A 22910-nucleotide genomic window follows, 5' to 3' on the forward strand; every position below is an offset into this window, starting at 1 on the left:
GCCAACCGCACCAGCATATGGTCTCACAAGGGGTCTGAGGATCTCATCTCGGTACCTAATGGCAGTCAGGCTACCTCTGGCGAGCCCATGTAGGGCTGTGCGGCCCCCCAAAGAAATGCCACCCCTCACCATGACTGACACACCGCCAAACCGGTCATGCTGGAGGATGTTGCAGGCAGCAGAATGTTCTCCACGGCGTCTCCAGACTGTCACGTCTGTCACATGTGCTCAGTGTGAACCTGCTTTCATCTGTGAAGAGCACAGAGCGCCAGTGCTAAATTTGCCAATCTTGGTGTTCTCTGGCAAATGCCAAACTTCCTGCACGGTGTTGGGCTGTAAGCACAACGCCCACCTGTGGACGTCGGGCCCTCATACCACCCTCATGGAGTCTGTTTCTGACCGTTTGAGCAGACACATGCACATTTGTGGCCTGCTGGAGGTCATTTTGCAGGGCTCTGGCAGTGCTCCTCCTTGCACAAAGGCGGAGGTAGCGGTCCTGCTGCTGGGTTGTTGCCCTCCTACGGCCTCCTCCACATCTCCTGATGTACTGGCCTGTCTCCTGGTAGCGCCTCCATGCTCTGGACACTACGCTGACAGACACAGCAAACCTTCTTGCCACAGCTCGCATTGATGTGTCATCCTGGATGAGCTGCACTACCTGAGCCACTTGTGTGGGTTGTAGACTCCGTCTCATGCTACTACTAGAGTGAAAGCACCGCCAGCATTCAAAAGTGACCAAAACATCAGCCAGGAAGCATAGGAACTGAGAAGTGGTCTGTGGTCACCACCTACAGAACCACTCCTTTATTGGGGGTGTCTTGCTAATTGCCTATAATTTCCACCTTTTGTCTATTCCATTTGCACAACAGCATGTGAAATTTATTGTCAATCAGTGTTGCTTCCTAAGTGGACAGTTTGATTTCACAGAAGTGTGATTGACTTGGAGTTACATTGTGTTGTTTAAGTGTTCCCTTTATTTTTTTGAGCAGTGTATATATCAGAATCACACAGTTTCTTAAACCTTACTTCTATAGGCCAACATAGTTATTAACTGAATCAAAAAAGGAATCCAAGTCGCTTTCTGAAAGATGAGATTGATATAGTGAACTGTAGAAAGAGTGTATTTCCTTATTAATCACTTCAAGATCATCAGATATAGTGTAATTTACATACATTGATGTATTACTATTCCTAGTCTGCCTACTCTTCTCCAAATTAAATAAATAAGATGTGGCGTTTTTTCTAACCTGTTTCCAATCCATTTGGCCTTTGAACGGATGAAGGCCCTGTGCCTTATATAACACTACTATCAGTCTCTGTCCTTGAGCAGTGGGCGCTGACAGATGAGTAGGTCCTCCTGGTATTGAGCTGTTGCTGTCTCGTCCTCCCGTAGGGGGTATTGAACAAACAGGACGCGTCTCAGAGTCTGGCCCGTTAGAGAGCAGCGCTCCCCTTTTCCACACCCCCGCTCGCTGCACAGCCGCAGTCCACAGCAATGCTCCTGTAAAGCCTCTGCTCTGCTTTCCCTGCTCTCCCTCTGTGCTTCAGTAAAGACCCATCCACCCCCCGGTGCTACAGTGCTGCATCTTCATCTGATCGGGGCTCCGCACCTGCCGCCATCGTTATCAATAGCCTATAATGGAAATACAGCAAGGACGCACTTTTATCTAGCCTTACGCCGCACCACGGAGTCAAGGTAGGCATGTTAATAGTGGTGAATACATGGATGAATTAATGAATTAATGAATGGACAGGCGGTCTATTTGAGGAAAAGTGTTAATACAATGCAACCAAGGCTATTGTTAATGCAACCTGGCGGGGTTTTGGGGAAAACCAAAGGTGATTAAATATTATTAGGCCCAATGTTGAGACTCATGAGAAGGTAAGAGAGGAGCACCACAAAGGACTAGGATGCTGAAATTGTCTGTTTTGCGTTATTCCAAGCATCTACGGGTTGTGGCGAAGAAGAGGCTATCGGGACCATTTCCTCTTATGGTGGGGTGAGATACGTGTACAATGTGTGCGTAGCGCAAGCTGCATGTCTTTTAGGGTTCCTATTTCTACATTGTGTGCTTTTCATAATTGGGCCTAATATCAATTTATGATTGGTTATGATAGTAGGCCAATTTCAAAAGACTATATCGAGCCTGTTGATGAGTAGTCTACACAATCTGCCACAAAATTGCTCCATACCACAATGACTATAGCAAGTATAGGCAACTGTGTATTGTTCTTTCAATTCATACCAGATAGGGTACAATACATTTTAGATTATAATCAGGCTGAGTGATCTCTTGTTACTGTATTAAAAATAAGGCATGAAATGTGCATGTGTGGGTAGAGGGATAATGTCTAGGCTACTATAGTCCTCTATGAATATATGATCTTATGTGTGAGCGCTCATCTCTGTGTGGCTTCTTAAGTTTGTGTCTGTGCCACTGCTAGTGTGTGTGAATTTTGACATGTGTGTGTGTTTGCTGCATGTATCAACAGGTGTGTGTGTGTGTGTGTGTGTGTGTGTGTGTGTGTGTGTGTGTGTGTGTGTGTGTGTGTGTGTGTGTGTGTGTGTGTGTGTGTGTGTGTGTGTCTGTGTGTGTGTCTGTGTGTGTGTGTGTGTGTGTGTGTGTGTGTGACCTTTTATAACACTAGTATATGTGTGTGTTTCCAGACGGGGGGCACAATGAGTGACGAATACAAGGCGTCGGTCACCCCTAGCTGGCTGACCCCTGACCCCACAGCCTGGTCCAGCAGCGGAGACGGATTCACGGACAACGCCACCTACTCACCTCTGGACTCCTTTCCCCCGGTGCCCCCTCTCCTGGTCAACCCCTGGGACATCTTGCTGTGCTCCTCAGGGACCCTCATCGCCTGTGAAAACGCCCTGGTGGTACTGGTGATCTGGCAGAACCCGTCTCTCCGAGCCCCCATGTTCCTGCTGATCGGCAGCCTGGCCCTGGCTGACCTCCTGGCTGGTCTGGGCCTGGTGCTCCACTTCACCTTGGCCTACCTGCTAAGGTCCGACTCGGCCCAGCTGCTGACTGTTGGTCTGGTGGTGGCCTCCTTCTCAGCCTCCGTCTTCAGCCTGCTGGCCATCACCATAGACCGTTACCTGTCACTCTACTACGCCCTGACCTACAACTCAGAGCGCACCGCTGCCTTCACCTACACCATGCTGGTCCTCCTCTGGGGCCTGTCTCTCTGTCTGGGCCTACTTCCCGTCACGGGGGTGAACTGCCTGACGGAGGAGTCGACATGCAGTGTGGTGCGCCCGCTGACTAAGAACAACGTGGTGGTGCTGTCCGTATCCTTCCTCCTGCTGTTCGGCCTCATGCTGCAGCTGTACGTGCAGATCTGTAAGATCGTCATGCACCACGCCCACCAGATCGCCTTGCAGCATCACTTCCTGTCCACCTCGCCCCACTACGTCACCACCAGGAAGGGCGTGTCCACACTGGCCATCATCCTGGGGACGTTCGCCGCCTGCTGGATGCCCTTCACCGTCTACTCCCTCGTCGCCGACTACACGTACCCGCCTCTCTACACCTACGCCACCCTGGTGCCCGCCACCTACAACTCAGTCATCAACCCAGTGATCTACGCCTTCAGGAACCAGGAGATCCAGCAGGCTCTGTGGCTGGTGTGTTGTGGCTGTATACCGGCCAGGGTGACCCACAGGGCACGGACCCCCAGCCACGTCTGACACAGACCCAGGCCCTGGGAGGGAAGGAGAGAGGTGACCTGGGCAGAGGAAGGCAGACAGGCAGGCAGGCAGGCAGGGAGGCAGGGTTCATGCTGCGTCTACTGCATGGCTCTGTGTCTCCATGGCTGGGCTGTATCCAGGGAAGGATGGAGGCAGCAGCAGGAGAAGGGGAGGTGGAGGGATAAGTAGAGGCAGAGACATACAGTATATGTCTTTGAGTATAGGGCTTTCGCCCATTGCCTGTGATGGGATTGGAGAATGGATGGCTATGGAAGTGAGTGGTGGAGGATTTGGTACAAAAGTGTACTGTAGGCCTACTGTACTACTGTCCCACCTTCTCTATCTCTGTCTTCCTCGATTAAATATAAAACAACATCACATGATCTGACCGCTGCCACCATAGGTATACCACCCCCCCTCCACACCTTCACCCCACCGTTGGGTTTACGCGCCACGAGGTGTTCTGCAGATGACTGGGAAAGGATGGTCGCATGGCGCTGCAGCAAATGTAGATTACATAGAATGATGTAGCTTTCATAGTTTTAGGCGCTTTTACTGATGCGCGCTTTTTTTCTTCCATAAAAGGATTGAGAGATTATTCTAGACTGTTTAAACTTGTCCCACAAGTTAAAAAGCTCGTGTGTGTGCAAAGAGACAATGTATGTGTCCCATGGACAGAGAGGGAGAGCAAGAGAATGAGTGGAGAGGAGTAGTGGAGAGCGAGAGGAGGAGAGGAGTAGTGGAGTAGTGGAGGGAGTGATGAGCAAGAGGGGGCGATGATCAAGATGCAGACGTTTCCCTACAACGAAGCCGGGCTGCGGCTAGAGCATCTCATCTCGCTGCTGCACTCTGAACGTGCTTTGAAAGCTAAACAACCGCGAGAGGCTAAAAATAGCCCCGGCGCTCTGTGATCCACGCGCCCTGCGTCCTCCGCAGACACCGAGTAAAGAAACCAAGCCGAGGAGGAGGAGAGCGGGCGCTTATCTTCCCTTCCATCCATCTTTCAATCTCCATCTCTCCCCATTTCACGTGTGAGAATGTATTATGATGTTCTGTTTGCTTTACATCCTGAGGTGACAACAGCCTCCAGAAGATAAGTACCCTGATTGCCCTACCCCCTGCGCGTGCCAAATGCCCTTAGATTATGATAAAACCTATGGGTTTGATCTTTTTATCTCCGTTTTATCCAGTCGCTTCTTCATACATAAACAGTTCAATACTCATAACTAACTCATTCTGTATTTTACGCACGTTAAGTAGGCTGACTTCTCTTGAAAGTAGAGGAGAGTGAAATGTTCCCTCTGCAGATCAAGCAGACAGTTAGACCGGCTGGGAGCTGTTGAAACTGAATGTATTGTGGGGATCCTCGCTATATGAGCCAAGTTACAATTACCACCAAGCGTGTTAACCCTATTGGCACTATGTGTGGGGTGTTTGCGTCTTACGCCAGATACCCGCGTTTGCTTCCAGCTTCCTCTTTTTGCTACATTGTTGTCAGAAGTGGGATGGTGGCCGTGGGGCCATCGGACTACACAGCCCGAGGTGTATGAAGGGGCTGAGGTTAGTTAAAGCACGGGGAAGGCCATCCCGTTTAGAGGGGGCAGTGTAGCGTTCGTTGCTATATGAACTGTGGGTGTTTGCCTTTCACTCCAGAGACTCGGTTCGCTTCCCACTCCCTCTGTTGCAACAGTATTATTATATTAATTTGATCTTTTAGCTTATCCATTAGGTTATGAATATACCTGATCACCAACCAACCATCAACCCGCATGTTGCATAGGACTTTAATGAATACCATTTCTCCTGATATTGCAACCTGGTCTCAGACCATTGTGTATTATTCTGTATGTAAATCCAAGATACTAAATTTTGTGTGATATGTTACATAAGACAGTCTTAACTCAAAGACTGCGAGTTTGAATATCATCACTGACAACTTTTCAACTACTTACTACTTTTTAGCTAATTTCCAACTACTTAGCATGTTAGCTAACCCATCATCTAATCCTAACCATAGCCCTTTTAGTTAACCCTAACCTTAACCCTTTAACCTAACTCCAAAACTTAACCCTAACCTTAACCTTGACCCCTAGCCTAGCTAGAATTCGGAACATATCATACATTTAGCAAATTTGTGACATATTGTACATTTGCAAATTCGTAACATATTGTACGTTTTGCATTTTCGTAACATATAATACAAATTGTAATTCGTAACATATTATACGAAATAGGGATGGACATCCACAAAGTAATAGAGTGTTGATTATCAATAATCTATGTGACAGACCATGGTACAATAAGTGTATTTATTTTAAATATTTTAATCTTTGGATAATGAGAAAGGAGGAGAGCAGTGACACATCTTGTTCTTCCAGTTATGGATGTCTCCTGCCTCCTAGATCCACTTCCTTACCATGGCTGACAAAAGCCCATCAACACCACCCCCTGATTTAGAGCGGTTGGGTTAAATACAGAAGACACATTTCGGTTGAAGGCCTTCAGACTAGGTATCCCCTTCCCTTGATCATAGCCAGCGGTGCGGACGTCACGCTGCTTGCCTAGCGAGTACCAACGACTTCCTTCTGATTCAGCTCATAATGAGGTTTGAACTCAGGACCTCTGCCTTGCTAGCACACGTGACCACCCTCCTTGACAACCGTTTGAGCGGAAAGTATCTAAGCCGATAGCTCAATTTCAAGATAGCTGTGGAGTGAGCTTACGGGTACATCCTTAATACATTCAGCCCTTCTAAACTCGCTTCGTTGCTAACAACCCGGCCTTGGAGATGAGCCCAACTGCGGATCATGGCACCACTGTTATGGACGTCGCGCTGCTTGCCTAGCAAGTACCACTTCCTCCTGATTCTGCTCACACCGAGGCGCAAACCCAAGACTTCTGCTTTGCTAGCACACATGACCGCCGCCGTCTTTGACAACATACCAGCCATTTGAGCTATCAGAATATATCTAATTCGATAGCACCATCAGCGACATTTCAAGCTAGCTGTGGAGTGATCTTATGGTTGTTTTTAACGCTGTTACAGCATCGCCCTTCACACATTGCTTGTTCATGAGGGTCAATCGGCCCTAGGTCCTCATTCTGCCCCGTCATATCAGCCAGCAGCAACAACTAAGTGTTAGTTACTTCATGGACCGATAGCAATACTCTGTCAGCAATAAGCAATGATGCGTATAAGCCCTGGATGACTACCAGGAGGCGTTGTATTGAAGCCACCACGCAGTCATCTTGGTACTCCCCCTCCAGTGTGAAAAATATTTAGGAAGACATAGAAATGCATTTATTAATGTCTACATTCGTTTCTGATAAGTTTATTATATTACAGACACCTTCATGCATACTTTAAAATATGTGAGCTAAACATAAAATAACATTTTAAAATCCTTAAAGTATTTTTTTTATTACTAATGTTACTGTCCCGTCTACGACAAAACAAATACTTAAATGCATGTAATTTTGTCCTTGAAACAGTTCATTGAAATACTGTAGAATTCCATTCATTTCTATGGAGGACTGCTGCTACTAGCGAGGGCCAATATTGCCGACCGGTGGCTTCAAAGCCTCTCAATGGCCAAGACATAGTATCTGCAATCCAGGGTTTATAAACATCATTGGCAATAATAGCCTCTTCACAGCAGCATGACCACCTCCAGCATGATGATATACAAGGACAATGAACAACAGCCCTTATCTACGATGCCTAGCAGAGTACTTATACGACCAGGCCGAAAAGGACTCTGAACTTCCCCAATATTTGTGCCGTATGTGATTTCTCCAAATGGGAAATTAGATCTTGACTTGTGTGTTTTGTTTTTGAAAATGTGAATGGGACAGGATACTGACTGCCACCGTCCAGTATTCTGTCATTACTCATTACAATGTCACTGCCTCCTTTGATCTGAATCAACTGCTGTATTCTCTGGCTACGGTCCTCTTCAATATCTTACATTGAATGAAACCCGGACTCTGTGAGAAAATATCTCACCGGTTTTCAGTTGCATCTGCCTTTGTGAACATATTAAGTGTTTTTGAGTGTCGTAAACCTAAGTGTCTGTGAATAAGGAAAATATTTCTGTGCATATGAGTTGCATGGCCTCTGAGTGTGTGCATTTGTGTATGATGTGTGTATGTGTGTGTTTGTTTGTGATCAGAAGCACAGACCTACTGTATATCTGTCTCCATGGGGACAGTAGATCTGAGGATTTACTTTCTGCGTGACCCTTTCTCCTCAGGGGAAATGGCTGCCAGTCTTCCCATCATTCTGAGAGAAGTGGCCTCATCACACAAATTCCACCAGAGGAATGACGTAGAGAAGGATAGTTCCTGATGTGTTAAAATGAATAGTGGAGGTGTGCAGCGGCTGACCCTGAGCAGTAGTGTGGGGCTAAGGCAATGAGGTCACGTGACTGATGGAATAAGAGCTCCTGTCATAGAGCCTGGTATCACAGGTTCTGATGGCTCTTCACAGACCAACAAGGCCAAGAAGACAATGTCCTTTACCTTTGATGAATAATCTATTTTGTTATATTTAGTGAAAGTTTCTATATTTTTTTCTAGCGTTGTCACGCCTGAATTCTGATTTATCTAAAGTATCTTGTATTTTAATGCGCTGTAGAGCCTCTTCTGAATGTATTGGTAAATATACATTGTTTATTTAATATGGCAGCTTGTTGACCAATTAGATTCTGTAGATATAGCATGCATATCTTTTTATAGGGGTGTTATGACATCACGTATGGTGCTACCTACTCCAGGGTCCAAGGGGGACTCAGGTGCACCAATTTTGAGTGACATCACATTTTACCCCCAATTACTGTTTTCTAAAGCCTGTTTACATTTCAATCCCTAGCCCCTTCCCCCAATCCCTCCCCCTTCTTTAGGCAGATCTGCAAAGTCTGGATAGGTGAAAGCAGTATGGCTTACACTTTACTTAGACTGTTGGAGGGCTAGGTGGAGCTGTCGTAGTACTTTCACCTATCACAAATCTTGAGGATGTGCCGGACCAATGAGCTAAGGGCTAGGGACGGAAATGAAACCGTGCTTACCTTATTTTTTGAATGTTCTCTCATGTACAGTAATGTCAATTGTTTAAGGCTCTAGGTGAGCTTTCATAGTTGGGATAGGTGCAAACAAGGGCTTCACATTCTTGAGTAGACAAAGGAACCACTGGTGTGTGGATATGGTACTTTACTGTTTGAATAGCATATTTACTTAATGTTAAAGTATTGTGCAGTGTAATCGCACAGAAAAGTGTAATTTTGATTGTACAGAGGAATTCACTTTCATGTGGTTGGAGGAGTTTCTAGTGTGACCGGTGGGGTTTCAAGAGTTGTAGGTGAATTATGTGGTTTGGTACCCCGACCCAGAGCTAAATACAAGTCTTTTAACTCCTCAATGGCTGAGAATGGGGAGGGATGCTAGTCACAGCATCTTGTGTAGACTCATGCGTTGTTTTAAATGTGAAATGCACTTTATGTTGTTGGACAAAAAAATGGCACAACAAATTAAGTATCTGCAAAATGAAAACTATAAATGATAATCAACATGCACTAACTGAGATATTGTAAGACGTGTGAACGTGGTGTGTATTTTTTCAAGGTGTTAGATGTAATTTTTTGTTGCTTTGGTTAGTTTACCGAATTGAGAGATGTTGTTAATTTTGTATTAAAAGAATGTGCTGTGCATTAAAAACACAAGCCTGTGTTGGTTTGTTTTGTTCACTCTGAATCCACTGGCTCTGCTCCCATGGCGACTTCCTTCTAAACTGTACTGTTACCATGGAAACTGCTATGTCACCATCAGGACCATATTGTCTCCATGACAACGGTGCGTCAGTAAAAGAAACGCAGACACAACATTGTGAATATCCATTTTCATATTTATTCTCAAGGTCACAGAGTTCAAAGGTTACAGATTTTACAAAAAATAACCATGACAACCCTAAACCCAATCCAATCTATTTTTCAGCTTCCAAATCTTTGCTAGACATCACTAAGCGATCATAGACTCAGATGTTATTCATTAAGCTTCCTTTCACTCATATCTCTCTGATCTCCAATCAGACGCTCTTACCACACACTCCAGCTACGTTTCAATATCCATTCTTGAGTACCACTTAGGAGGATGCCCAGTCAATAGTCTACATCAGTCACATATATAGAGAGTTAGGCCAGGTTTTACCACAGCCATCATGTTAGCGCTCATATAGAACTTTATTAATGAACTGTTGTGCTGTAACAATACGAGAGCGCCTCTGACAGTTCCCTATGAAATGACCCGCTGTAATCAAGCAAAACAGAGCAGTGAATTTAACAGACATTTTTATTGATTAGCATTGGGGATAATGTGTATCCAAGTCAACAAATTGCACATCTGCTTTCACTGTGAAAACTATCAGCAGTAAACAGCACAAAGCAGAAGCGTTAATCATCACTTAGCAACGGCTATTGAGGAGAAAGCGCCGCTCTATGAACATTCAGAGAGAAACCGCATTGGCCCAACTCTCTAAATACAGTATATCCCCGTCTAAAACCAGAGAACACTGACCACATTGGCCCAACTCTCAACATATACGCATCTGGTCTACATGGTTAGAGTGGTTGATGGAATACAGCCTCACTCTCAGGTCACTCCCTCTCACACCGGTATTGTTCAGAAGGAACACAGTTGGGAAACGCTTTAAAAACATGTCTCCTATTTGTTCCTCCTGAACGCTACCATGACCACCACAGTCCACCCTGACTTCTCTTCCTCCAGTTCCTATAATCTACACATTAAAAGCTTGTCGCTTCCCAGATTAACTATTAATAAGTGTTTGAGTAAAAACATTAGAAAAGACAAGTAGATTTTCTGTCCAAGGGGAGGTTGCTATTTCTCCAAGTGACGCCCTTAAGATAGTTACCAAACATGAGATAAGTCCCCATTCGTGGGGTGCCACCACATACAGGGCTTTACTAGTGTTATTATGGATAACATATTATACAGAGACACTGTGGTCTCCTGGGGTGTATTCAAGATGCCCAGAGCGTTGCATGAGCGTTCTTAAATGTTAAAGTAATAGTTTTGAATTGAACGTTTGTTTGCAGTTAGTGTCTGTATAGCAGCTGAACATGACAGTATGCATCTTGAATTCACCCCTAGTGTTCAAGTTCTGAATCCTTCAGCCGGCTGATGCAGGAGTCTGATCTCCCAGCAATGCTACATGTGACCAAGGATCACCCAGCTTATATACTGTACAAACATACCTACTACACGAGGGAGTGTATGAGTCTGTGTATGTGAATGTTAGCTTATGTTCATGTGTTGGTACACATACATTTTAGTGGTTCTTAGTTTGTGAATGTGAACGTGCACATGTGTATGTGCTTTTCAGCTTTTCAGCTTTTGAGTGTGTGTGTGTGTGTGTGTGTGTGTGTGTGTGTGTGTGTGTGTGTGTGTGTGTGTGTGTGTGTGTGTGTGTGTGTGTGTGTGTGTGTGTGTGTGTGTGTGTGTGTGTGTGTGTGTGTGTGTTAGTCAGACCAGTCGTTCTCCTCCAACTCGGAGTCGTCCTCAGAGTCGGAGTACTCAACGGCGATGCGTCTGGACAGGATGGTGGCCACGTCGTTCCCTACAGGCTCCCTCTTAGCCTGCTGCTCCTGCTGCTCCTGACCCTTCTTCAACTGGATACCTACAGCCAGGGAGAGAGACAGTTAGATACAAGTCAACTAGATACCTACAGCCAGGGAGAGAGACAGTTAGGTACACTTCAACTAGATACCTACAGCCAGGGAGAGAGACAGTTAGATACAAGTCAACTAGATACCTACAGCCAGGGAGAGAGACAGTTAGATACACTTCAACTAGATACCTACAGCCAGGGAGAGAGACAGTTAGATACACTTCAACTAGATACCTACAGCCAGGGAGAGAGACAGTTAGATACACTTCAACTGGATACCTACAGCCAGGGAGAGAGACAGTTAGATACAAGTCAACTAGATACCTACAGCCAGGGAGAGAGACAGTTAGATACACTTCAACTAGATACCTACAGCCAGGGAGAGAGACAGTTAGATACACTTCAACTGGATACCTACAGCCAGGGAGAGAGACAGTTAGATACAAGTCAACTAGATACCTACAGCCAGGGAGAGAGACAGTTAGATACACTTCAACTAGATACCTACAGCCAGGGAGAGAGACAGTTAGGTACACTTCAACTAGATACCTACAGCCAGGGAGAGAGACAGTTAGATACACTTCAACTAGATACCTACAGCCAGGGAGAGAGACAGACACACTTGAACTAGATACCTACAGCCAGGGAGAGAGACAGATACACTTCAACTAGATACCTACAGCCAGGGAGAGAGACAGACACACTTCAACTAGATACCTACAGCCAGGGAGAGAGACAGTTAGATACAAGTCAACTAGATACCTACAGCAAGGGAGAGAGACAGTTAGATACACTTCAACTAGATACCTACAGCCAGGGAGAGAGACAGTTAGGTACACTTCAACTGGATACCTACAGCCAGGGAGAGAGACAGTTAGATACACTTCAACTAGATACCTACAGCCAGGGAGAGAGACAGACACACTTCAACTAGATACCTACAGCCAGGGAGAGAGACAGTTAGATACACTTCAACTAGATACCTACAGCCAGGGAGAGAGACAGTTAGGTACACTTCAACTAGATACCTACAGCCAGGGAGAGAGACAGACACACTTCAACTAGATACCTACAGCCAGGGAGAGAGACAGTTAGGTACACTTCAACTAGATACCTACAGCCAGGGAGAGAGACAGACACACTTGAACTAGATACCTACAGCCAGGGAGAGAGACAGATACACTTCAACTAGATACCTACAGCCAGGGAGAGAGACAGACACACTTCAACTAGATACCTACAGCCAGGGAGAGAGACAGTTAGATACAAGTCAACTAGATACCTACAGCCAGGGAGAGAGACAGTTAGATACACTTCAACTAGATACCTACAGCCAGGGAGAGAGACAGTTAGATACACTTCAACTAGATACCTACAGCCAGGGAGAGAGACAGTTAGATACACTTCAACTAGATACCTACAGCCAGGGAGAGAGACAGTTAGATACACTTCAACTAGATACCTACAGCCAGGGAGAGAGACAGTTAGATACACTTCAACTAGATACCTACAGCCAGGGAGAGAGACAGATACACTTCAACTAGATACCTACAGCCAGGGAGAGAGACAGACACACTTCAACTAGATACCTACAGCCAGGGAGAGAGACAGTTAGATACACTTCAACTAGATACCTACAGCCAGGGAGAGAGACAGTTAGATACACTTCAACTAGATACCTACAGCCAGGGAGAGAGACAGTTAGGTACACTTCAACTGGATACCTACAGCCAGGGAGTGAGACAGTTAGATACACTTCAACTAGATACCTACAGCCAGGGAGAGAGACAGTTAGATACACTTCAACTGGATACCTACAGCCAGGGAGAGAGACAGTTAGATACACTTCAACTAGATACCTACAGCCAGGGAGAGAGACAGTTAGATACAAGTCAACTAGATACCTACAGCCAGGGAGAGAGACAGTTAGGTACACTTCAACTAGATACCTACAGCCAGGGAGAGAGACAGTTAGATACACTTCAACTAGATACCGACAGCCAGGGAGAGAGACAGTTAGATACACTTCAACTAGATACCTACAGCCAGGGAGAGAGACAGTTAGATACACTTCAACTAGATACCGACAGCCAGGGAGAGAGACAGTTAGATACACTTCAACTAGATACCTACAGCCAGGGAGAGAGACAGTTAGACACACTTCAACTAGATACCTACAGCCAGGGAGAGAGACAGACACACTTCAACTAGATACCTACAGCCAGGGAGAGAGACAGACACACTTCAACTAGATACCTACAGCCAGGGAGAGAGACAGTTAGATACACTTCAACTAGATACCTACAGCCAGGGAGAGAGACAGTTAGATACACTTCAACTAGATACCTACAGCCAGGGAGAGAGACAGTTAGATACACTTCAACTAGATACCTACAGCCAGGGAGAGAGACAGTTAGATACACTTCAACTAGATACCTACAGCCAGGGAGAGAGAGACAGTTAGGTACACTTCAACTAGATACCTACAGCCAGGGAGAGAGACAGTTAGGTACACTTCAACTAGATACCTACAGCCAGGGAGAGAGACAGTTAGATACACTTCAACTAGATACCTACAGCCAGGGAGAGAGACAGTTAGATACACTTCAACTAGATATCTACAGCCAGGGAGAGAGACAGACACACTTCAACTAGATACCTACAGCCAGGGAGAGAGACAGATACACTTCAACTAGATACCTACAGCCAGGGAGAGAGACAGTTAGGTACACTTCAACTAGATACCTACAGCCAGGGAGAGAGACAGTTAGGTACACTTCAACTAGATACCTACAGCCAGGGAGAGAGACAGTTAGATACACTTCAACTAGATACCTACAGCCAGGGAGAGAGACAGTTAGATACACTTCAACTAGATACCTACAGCCAGGGAGAGAGACAGACACACTTCAACTAGATACCTACAGCCAGGGAGAGAGACAGATACACTTCAACTAGATACCTACAGCCAGGGAGAGAGACAGTTAGATACACTTCAACTAGATACCTACAGCCAGGGAGAGAGACAGTTAGATACACTTCAACTAGATACCTACAGCCAGGGAGAGAGACAGTTAGGTACACTTCAACTAGATACCTACAGCCAGGGAGAGAGACAGTTAGATACACTTCAACTAGATATCTACAGCCAGGGAGAGAGACAGTTAGATACACTTCAACTAGATACCTACAGCCAGGGAGAGAGACAGTTAGACACACTTCAACTAGATACCTACAGCCAGGGAGAGAGACAGTTAGGTACACTTCAACTAGATACCTACAGCCAGGGAGAGAGACAGTTAGGTACACTTCAACTAGATACCTACAGCCAGGGAGAGAGACAGTTAGGTACACTTCAACTAGATACCTACAGCCAGGGAGAGAGACAGTTAGATACACTTCAACTAGATACCTACAGCCAGGGAGAGAGACAGACACACTTCAACTAGATACCTACAGCCAGGGAGAGAGACAGATACACTTCAACTAGATACCTACAGCCAGGGAGAGAGACAGTTAGATACACTTCAACTAGATACCTACAGCCAGGGAGAGAGACAGTTAGACACACTTCAACTAGATACCTACAGCCAGGGAGAGAGACAGTTAGATACACTTCAACTAGATACCTACAGCCAGGGAGAGAGACAGACACACTTCAACTAGAAACCTACAGCCAGGGAGAGAGACAGTTAGGTACACTTCAACTAGATACCTACAGCCAGGGAGAGAGACAGTTAGGTACACTTCAACTAGATACCTACAGCCAGGGAGAGAGACAGTTAGACACACTTCAACTAGATACCTACAGCCAGGGAGAGAGACAGACACACTTCAACTAGATACCTACAGCCAGGGAGAGAGACAGACACACTTCAACTAGATACCTACAGCCAGGGAGAGAGACAGTTAGGTACACTTCAACTAGATACCTACAGCCAGGGAGAGAGACAGTTAGATACACTTCAACTGGATACCTACAGCCAGGGAGAGAGACAGTTAGATACAAGTCAACTAGATACCTACAGCCAGGGAGAGAGACAGTTAGATACACTTCAACTGGATACCTACAGCCAGGGAGAGAGACAGTTAGATACAAGTCAACTAGATACCTACAGCCAGGGAGAGAGACAGTTAGATACACTTCAACTAGAAACCTACAGCCAGGGAGAGAGACAGTTAGGTACACTTCAACTAGATACCTACAGCCAGGGAGAGAGACAGTTAGATACACTTCAACTGGATACCTACAGCCAGGGAGAGAGACAGTTAGATACAAGTCAACTAGATACCTACAGCCAGGGAGAGAGACAGTTAGATACACTTCAACTGGATACCTACAGCCAGGGAGAGAGACAGTTAGATACAAGTCAACTAGATACCTACAGCCAGGGAGAGAGACAGACACACTTCAACTAGATACCTACAGCCAGGGAGAGAGACAATTAGACACACTTCAACTAGATACCTACAGCCAGGGAGAGAGACAGTTAGATACACTTCAACTAGATACCTACAATCAGGGAGAGAGACAGTTAGGTACACTTCAACTAGATACCTACAGCCAGGGAGAGAGACAGTTAGGTACACTTCAACTAGATACCTACAGCCAGGGAGAGAGACAGACACACTTGAACTAGATACCTACAGCCAGGGAGAGAGACAGACACACTTCAACTAGATACCTACAGCCAGGGAGAGAGACAGTTAGATACACTTCAACTAGATACCTACAGCCAGGGAGAGAGACAGTTAGGTACACTTCAACTAGATACCTACAGCCAGGGAGAGAGACAGTTAGGTACACTTCAACTAGATACCTACAGCCAGGGAGAGAGACAGACACACTTGAACTAGATACCTACAGCCAGGGAGAGAGACAGATACACTTCAACTAGATACCTACAGCCAGGGAGAGAGACAGACACACTTCAACTAGATACCTACAGCCAGGGAGAGAGACAGTTAGATACACTTGAACTAGATACCTACAGCCAGGGAGAGAGACAGTTAGGTACACTTCAACTAGATACCTACAGCCAGGGAGAGAGACAGACACACTTCAACTAGATACCTACAGCCAGGGAGAGAGACAGTTAGATATACTTCAACTAGATACCTACAGCCAGGGAGAGAGACAGTTAGATACACTTCAACTAGATACCTACAGCCAGGGAGAGAGACAGTTAGATACACTTCAACTAGATATCTACAGCCAGGGAGAGAGACAGACACACTTCAACTAGATACCTACAGCCAGGGAGAGAGACAGTTAGATACACTTCAACTAGATACCTACAGCCAGGGAGAGAGACAGTTAGGTACACTTCAACTAGATACCTACAGCCAGGGAGAGAGACAGTTAGGTACACTTCAACTAGATACCTACAGCCAGGGAGAGAGACAGTTAGGTACACTTCAACTAGATACCTACAGCCAGGGAGAGAGACAGTTAGATACACTTCAACTAGATACCTACAGCCAGGGAGAGAGACAGATACACTTCTACTAGATACCTACAGCCAGGGAGAGAGACAGTTAGATACACTTCAACTAGATACCTACAGCCAGGGAGAGAGACAGACACACTTCAACTAGATACCTACAGCCAGGGAGAGAGACAGATACACTTCTACTAGATACCTACAGCCAGGGAGAGAGACAGTTAGATACACTTCAACTAGATACCTACAGCCAGGGAGAGAGACAGTTAGGTACACTTCAACTAGATACCTACAGCCAGGGAGAGAGACAGACACACTTGAACTAGATACCTACAGCCAGGGAGAGAGACAGACACACTTCAACTAGATACCTACAGCCAGGGAGAGAGACAGTTAGATACACTTCAACTAGATACCTACAGCCAGGGAGAGAGACAGTTAGGTACACTTCAACTAGATACCTACAGCCAGGGAGAGAGACAGTTAGGTACACTTCAACTAGATACCTACAGCCAGGGAGAGAGACAGACACACTTGAACTAGATACCTACAGCCAGGGAGAGAGACAGATACACTTCAACTAGATACCTACAGCCAGGGAGAGAGACAGACACACTTCAACTAGATACCTACAGCCAGGGAGAGAGACAGTTAGATACACTTGAACTAGATACCTACAGCCAGGGAGAGAGACAGTTAGGTACACTTCAACTAGATACCTACAGCCAGGGAGAGAGACAGACACACTTCAACTAGATACCTACAGCCAGGGAGAGAGACAGTTAGATACACTTCAACTAGATACCTACAGCCAGGGAGAGAGACAGTTAGATACACTTCAACTAGATACCTACAGCCAGGGAGAGAGACAGACACACTTCAACTGGATACCTACAGCCAGGGAGAGAGAGACAGTTAGGTACACTTCAACTAGATACCTACAGCCAGGGAGAGAGACAGTTAGGTACACTTCAACTAGATACCTACAGCCAGGGAGAGAGACAGTTAGATACACTTCAACTAGATACCTACAGCCAGGGAGAGAGACAGTTAGATACACTTCAACTAGATATCTACAGCCAGGGAGAGAGACAGACACACTTCAACTAGATACCTACAGCCAGGGAGAGAGACAGTTAGATACACTTCAACTAGATACCTACAGCCAGGGAGAGAGACAGTTAGGTACACTTCAACTAGATACCTACAGCCAGGGAGAGAGACAGTTAGGTACACTTCAACTAGATACCTACAGCCAGGGAGAGAGACAGTTAGGTACACTTCAACTAGATACCTACAGCCAGGGAGAGAGACAGTTAGATACACTTCAACTAGATACCTACAGCCAGGGAGAGAGACAGATACACTTCTACTAGATACCTACAGCCAGGGAGAGAGACAGTTAGATACACTTCAACTAGATACCTACAGCCAGGGAGAGAGACAGACACACTTCAACTAGATACCTACAGCCAGGGAGAGAGACAGATACACTTCTACTAGATACCTACAGCCAGGGAGAGAGACAGTTAGATACACTTCAACTAGATACCTACAGCCAGGGAGAGAGACAGACACACTTCAACTAGATACCTACAGCCAGGGAGAGAGACAGATACACTTCAACTAGATACCTACAGCCAGGGAGAGAGACAGTTAGATACACTTCAACTAGATACCTACAGCCAGGGAGAGAGACAGTTAGATACACTTCAACTAGATACCTACAGCCAGGGAGAGAGACAGTTAGGTACACTTCAACTAGATACCTACAGCCAGGGAGAGAGACAGTTAGATACACTTCAACTAGATACCTACAGCCAGGGAGAGAGACAGACACACTTCAACTAGATACCTACAGCCAGGGAGAGAGACAGATACACTTCAACTAGACACCTACAGCCAGGGAGAGAGACAGTTAGATACACTTCAACTAGATACCTACAGCCAGGGAGAGAGACAGTTAGACACACTTCAACTAGATACCTACAGCCAGGGAGAGAGACAGTTAGATACACTTCAACTAGATACCTACAGCCAGGGAGAGAGACAGACACACTTCAACTAGAAACCTACAGCCAGGGAGAGAGACAGTTAGGTACACTTCAACTAGATACCTACAGCCAGGGAGAGAGACAGTTAGATACACTTCAACTAGATACCTACAGCCAGGGAGAGAGACAGTTAGATACACTTCAACTAGATACCTACAGCCAGGGAGAGAGACAGTTAGACACACTTCAACTAGATACCTACAGCCAGGGAGAGAGACAGACACACTTCAACTAGACACCTACAGCCAGGGAGAGAGACAGTTAGACACACTTCAACTAGATACCTACAGCCAGGGAGAGAGACAGTTAGATACACTTCAACTAGATACCTACAGCCAGGGAGAGAGACAGTTAGGTACACTTCAACTAGATACCTACAGCCAGGGAGAGAGACAGTTAGATACACTTCAACTAGATACCTACAGCCAGGGAGAGAGACAGTTAGATACACTTCAACTGGATACCTACAGCCAGGGAGAGAGACAGTTAGATACAAGTCAACTAGATACCTACAGCCAGGGAGAGAGACAGTTAGATACACTTCAACTAGATACCTACAGCCAGGGAGAGAGACAGTTAGGTACACTTCAACTAGATACCTACAGCCAGGGAGAGAGACAGTTAGATACACTTCAACTGGATACCTACAGCCAGGGAGAGAGACAGTTAGATACAAGTCAACTAGATACCTACAGCCAGGGAGAGAGACAGTTAGGTACACTTCAACTAGATACCTACAGCCAGGGAGAGAGACAGACACACTTGAACTAGATACCTACAGCCAGGGAGAGAGACAGATACACTTCAACTAGATACCTACAGCCAGGGAGAGAGACAGACACACTTCAACTAGATACCTACAGCCAGGGAGAGAGACAGTTAGATACAAGTCAACTAGATACCTACAGCAAGGGAGAGAGACAGACACACTTCAACTAGATACCTACAGCCAGGGAGAGAGACAGTTAGGTACACTTCAACTGGATACCTACAGCCAGGGAGAGAGACAGTTAGATACACTTCAACTAGATACCTACAGCCAGGGAGAGAGACAGTTAGATACACTTCAACTAGATACCTACAGCCAGGGAGAGAGACAGACACACTTCAACTAGATACCTACAGCCAGGGAGAGAGACAGTTAGATACACTTCAACTAGATACCTACAGCCAGGGAGAGAGACAGTTAGGTACACTTCAACTAGATACCTACAGCCAGGGAGAGAGACAGTTAGGTACACTTCAACTAGATACCTACAGCCAGGGAGAGAGACAGTTAGATACACTTCAACTAGATACCTACAGCCAGGGAGAGAGACAGTTAGGTACACTTCAACTAGATACCTACAGCCAGGGAGAGAGACAGTTAGATACACTTCAACTAGATACCTACAGCCAGGGAGAGAGACAGTTAGATACAAGTCAACTAGATACCTACAGCCAGGGAGAGAGACAGTTAGATACACTTCAACTAGATACCTACAGCCAGGGAGAGAGACAGACACACTTCAACTAGATACCTACAGCCAGGGAGAGAGACAGTTAGATACACTTCAACTAGATACCTACAGCCAGGGAGAGAGACAGTTAGGTACACTTCAACTAGATACCTACAGCCAGGGAGAGAGACAGTTAGACACACTTCAACTAGATACCTACAGCCAGGGAGAGAGACAGTTAGATACACTTCAACTAGATATCTACAGCCAGGGAGAGAGACAGTTAGGTACACTTCAACTGGATACCTACAGCCAGGGAGAGAGACAGACACACTTGAACTAGATACCTACAGCCAGGGAGAGAGACAGATACACTTCAACTAGATACCTACAGCCAGGGAGAGAGACAGTTAGATACACTTCAACTAGATACCTACAGCCAGGGAGAGAGACAGACACACTTCAACTAGATACCTACAGCCAGGGAGAGAGACAGACACACTTCAACTAGATACCTACAGCCAGGGAGAGAGACAGTTAGATACACTTCAACTAGATACCTACAGCCAGGGAGAGAGACAGTTAGATATACTTCAACTAGATACCTACAGCCAGGGAGAGAGACAGTTAGACACACTTCAACTAGATACCTACAGCCAGGGAGAGAGACAGACACACTTCAACTAGATACCTAGAGCCAGGGAGAGAGACAGACACACTTCAACTAGATACCTACAGCCAGGGAGAGAGACAGTTAGATACACTTCAACTAGATACCTACAGCCAGGGAGAGAGACAGTTAGATACACTTCAACTGGATACCTACAGCCAGGGAGAGAGACAGTTAGATACACTTCAACTAGATACCTACAGCCAGGGAGAGAGACAGACACACTTCAACTAGATATCTACAGCCAGGGAGAGAGACAGTTAGATACACTTAAACTAGATACCTACAGCCAGGGAGAGAGACAGACACACTTCAACTAGATACCTACAGCCAGGGAGAGAGACAGACACACTTCAACTAGATACCTACAGCCAGGGAGAGAGACAGTTAGGTACACTTCAACTAGATACCTACAGCTAGGGAGAGAGACAGTTAGATACACTTCAACTAGATACCGACAGACAGACAGACAGACAGACAGACAGACAGACAGAGACAGACAGACAGACAGACAGACAGACAGACAGACAGACAGACAGAGACAGACAGACAGACAGACAGACAGAATGAATTCCCCTGCCACAGAGACACAGAGGGTTAGATGGAGATACACACTCTTACCCATGCGTATGGCAGCCAGCAGATCACTACGAGCATCATTAACAGGCTGGGCAATGTGGGGCACGGAGGACATCTTGGGAGTGGTAGAGTAGGAGGAGCCTGGAGGAGGGGGCGGAGGTATAGGGGGAGGTGGAGCCATCAGAGACACAGTGAGTGGTGGTGGGGTCGGGGCATAGCCACCGGCTGGTCCCACTGGTCCTGGAGGAGGAAGTGGTCCTCCGGGGGGGGTGGCAAAGGCAGATTGTGCTGATGGCATGAGAAGAGTGGGAGGAGGGCCGTTTCCATATCCTTCCATCATACTGAAAGAGAGAGGGGGAGAAGGTAGAGAGGAAGAGAGAGAAAGAGAAGAGAGAAGGGACAAAGTGAGACCGTGGGCATGAAGCATTATACTGTATTAATCATCATAACCATTTCAGAAATAGAGAGTATCTTGTTTATCTGCCTCTCCACAAAACATCTCACTTCTAGCAATGTCATACTAACATCCTCTGACAACTGAAGAAGAATGAATAACAGGATGCCATTGTTTGCACAGTTTATAGGGGAGTCGTGCCAAGACCAAGGCAGTTGAGTGCACCAGGGCTGTACTCGGTTTGTATGGGTGACAGTATAACCCTAAAGCTTAATCCCAGAGAATTAAGCCTGTTGTTCGTCATCAGATCAGATTTCCCCTGACGCAAGACTCACCCAAATCCTAGAGTGACAACAAAAGAGTGCACATGGATTTGTCTGTGTACATGTTTTAATGTTTATTTGAGTGTGCATTTACACATCTGTCTGTCTGCCAGGGTGTTTATGTATGTGTGTGTCTGTGCACTTGCTGACCTGTAGTCCACAGGTGGCAGAGATCCGTTCATGTTCTCAGTGGGTGGGGGAGGGGGTGGAGCATCATGGGGGCGACCCAGGGTGGCTCCCCTATAGTCCTTGTCCAGAGTGGCATGTCCTTGGGCAGCCAGCTGAGCAGCCAGGAGACTCGGGGGTGGGCCGGAGTATGTGTAGGCGTGACCAGCATGGTTGGTTGAGTTAGGGTAGTGGTGTTGGTGGTGGTCCATGTGATCAGGCCCAAGACCCCTAGGAGAGAGAAAACGTTACAGCATGGCCAGCAGGGGGAGTAAGAGGACTAAATTCTCCCTGCACAGCAGAGGGAGACTAAACTAGCACAGCACTGGGGAAACACCTTATTAAGTGGGTAATCATCTATACAGAAAAGTAATTATTCCATACTTTTTTACAATTCATACATTATGTTATAAATGCAAATGTGTTCAGGTGTAAACTTTTCATTGGCCTCATCTCATCATATG

At 46.1% G+C, this 22910-nt stretch overlaps 2 protein-coding genes across 7 annotated transcripts in view; one reads left to right on the plus strand and one right to left on the minus strand.

The window, feature by feature from the left end:
- Positions 1 to 1408: 1408 nt before the first annotated feature.
- gpr12 (G protein-coupled receptor 12) lies at positions 1409 to 9448 on the plus strand. 3 transcript variants are annotated; one of them, XM_055881941.1, is made up of 3 exons: positions 1409 to 1696; positions 1945 to 2020; positions 2669 to 9448. In XM_055881941.1, the coding sequence occupies exon 3, from the start codon at positions 2681 to 2683 to the stop codon at positions 3698 to 3700; it is 1020 nt and encodes a 339-aa protein (XP_055737916.1). In that variant the 5' UTR covers positions 1409 to 1696; positions 1945 to 2020; positions 2669 to 2680; the 3' UTR covers positions 3701 to 9448. The 3 variants fall into 3 exon arrangements, with proteins under 3 accessions (XP_055737916.1, XP_055737915.1, XP_055737914.1); XM_055881940.1 differs by having other exon boundaries at positions 1661 to 1696; positions 1945 to 2000; XM_055881939.1 differs by having other exon boundaries at positions 1662 to 1696; positions 1945 to 1995.
- A 130-nt stretch (positions 9449 to 9578) lies between these two features.
- Positions 9579 to 22910, minus strand: part of wasf3b (WASP family member 3b) — a 30764-nt gene continuing 17432 nt past the window's right edge. For all 4 annotated transcript variants that reach the window (XM_055881938.1, XM_055881935.1, XM_055881937.1 and 1 more), the window contains 3 exons: positions 22432 to 22677; positions 21607 to 21905; positions 9579 to 11387 (listed from right to left, as the gene is read on the minus strand). In XM_055881938.1, coding sequence (XP_055737913.1) covers positions 11230 to 11387; positions 21607 to 21905; positions 22432 to 22677 — 703 coding nt within the window. In that variant the 3' untranslated portion in view covers positions 9579 to 11229. The remainder of the gene's footprint in view (positions 11388 to 21606; positions 21906 to 22431; positions 22678 to 22910) is intronic.

The sequence above is a fragment of the Salvelinus fontinalis genome, chromosome 25, assembly GCF_029448725.1.
Source record: "Salvelinus fontinalis isolate EN_2023a chromosome 25, ASM2944872v1, whole genome shotgun sequence".
In the NCBI taxonomy this organism is placed as follows: Eukaryota; Metazoa; Chordata; class Actinopteri; order Salmoniformes; family Salmonidae; genus Salvelinus; species Salvelinus fontinalis.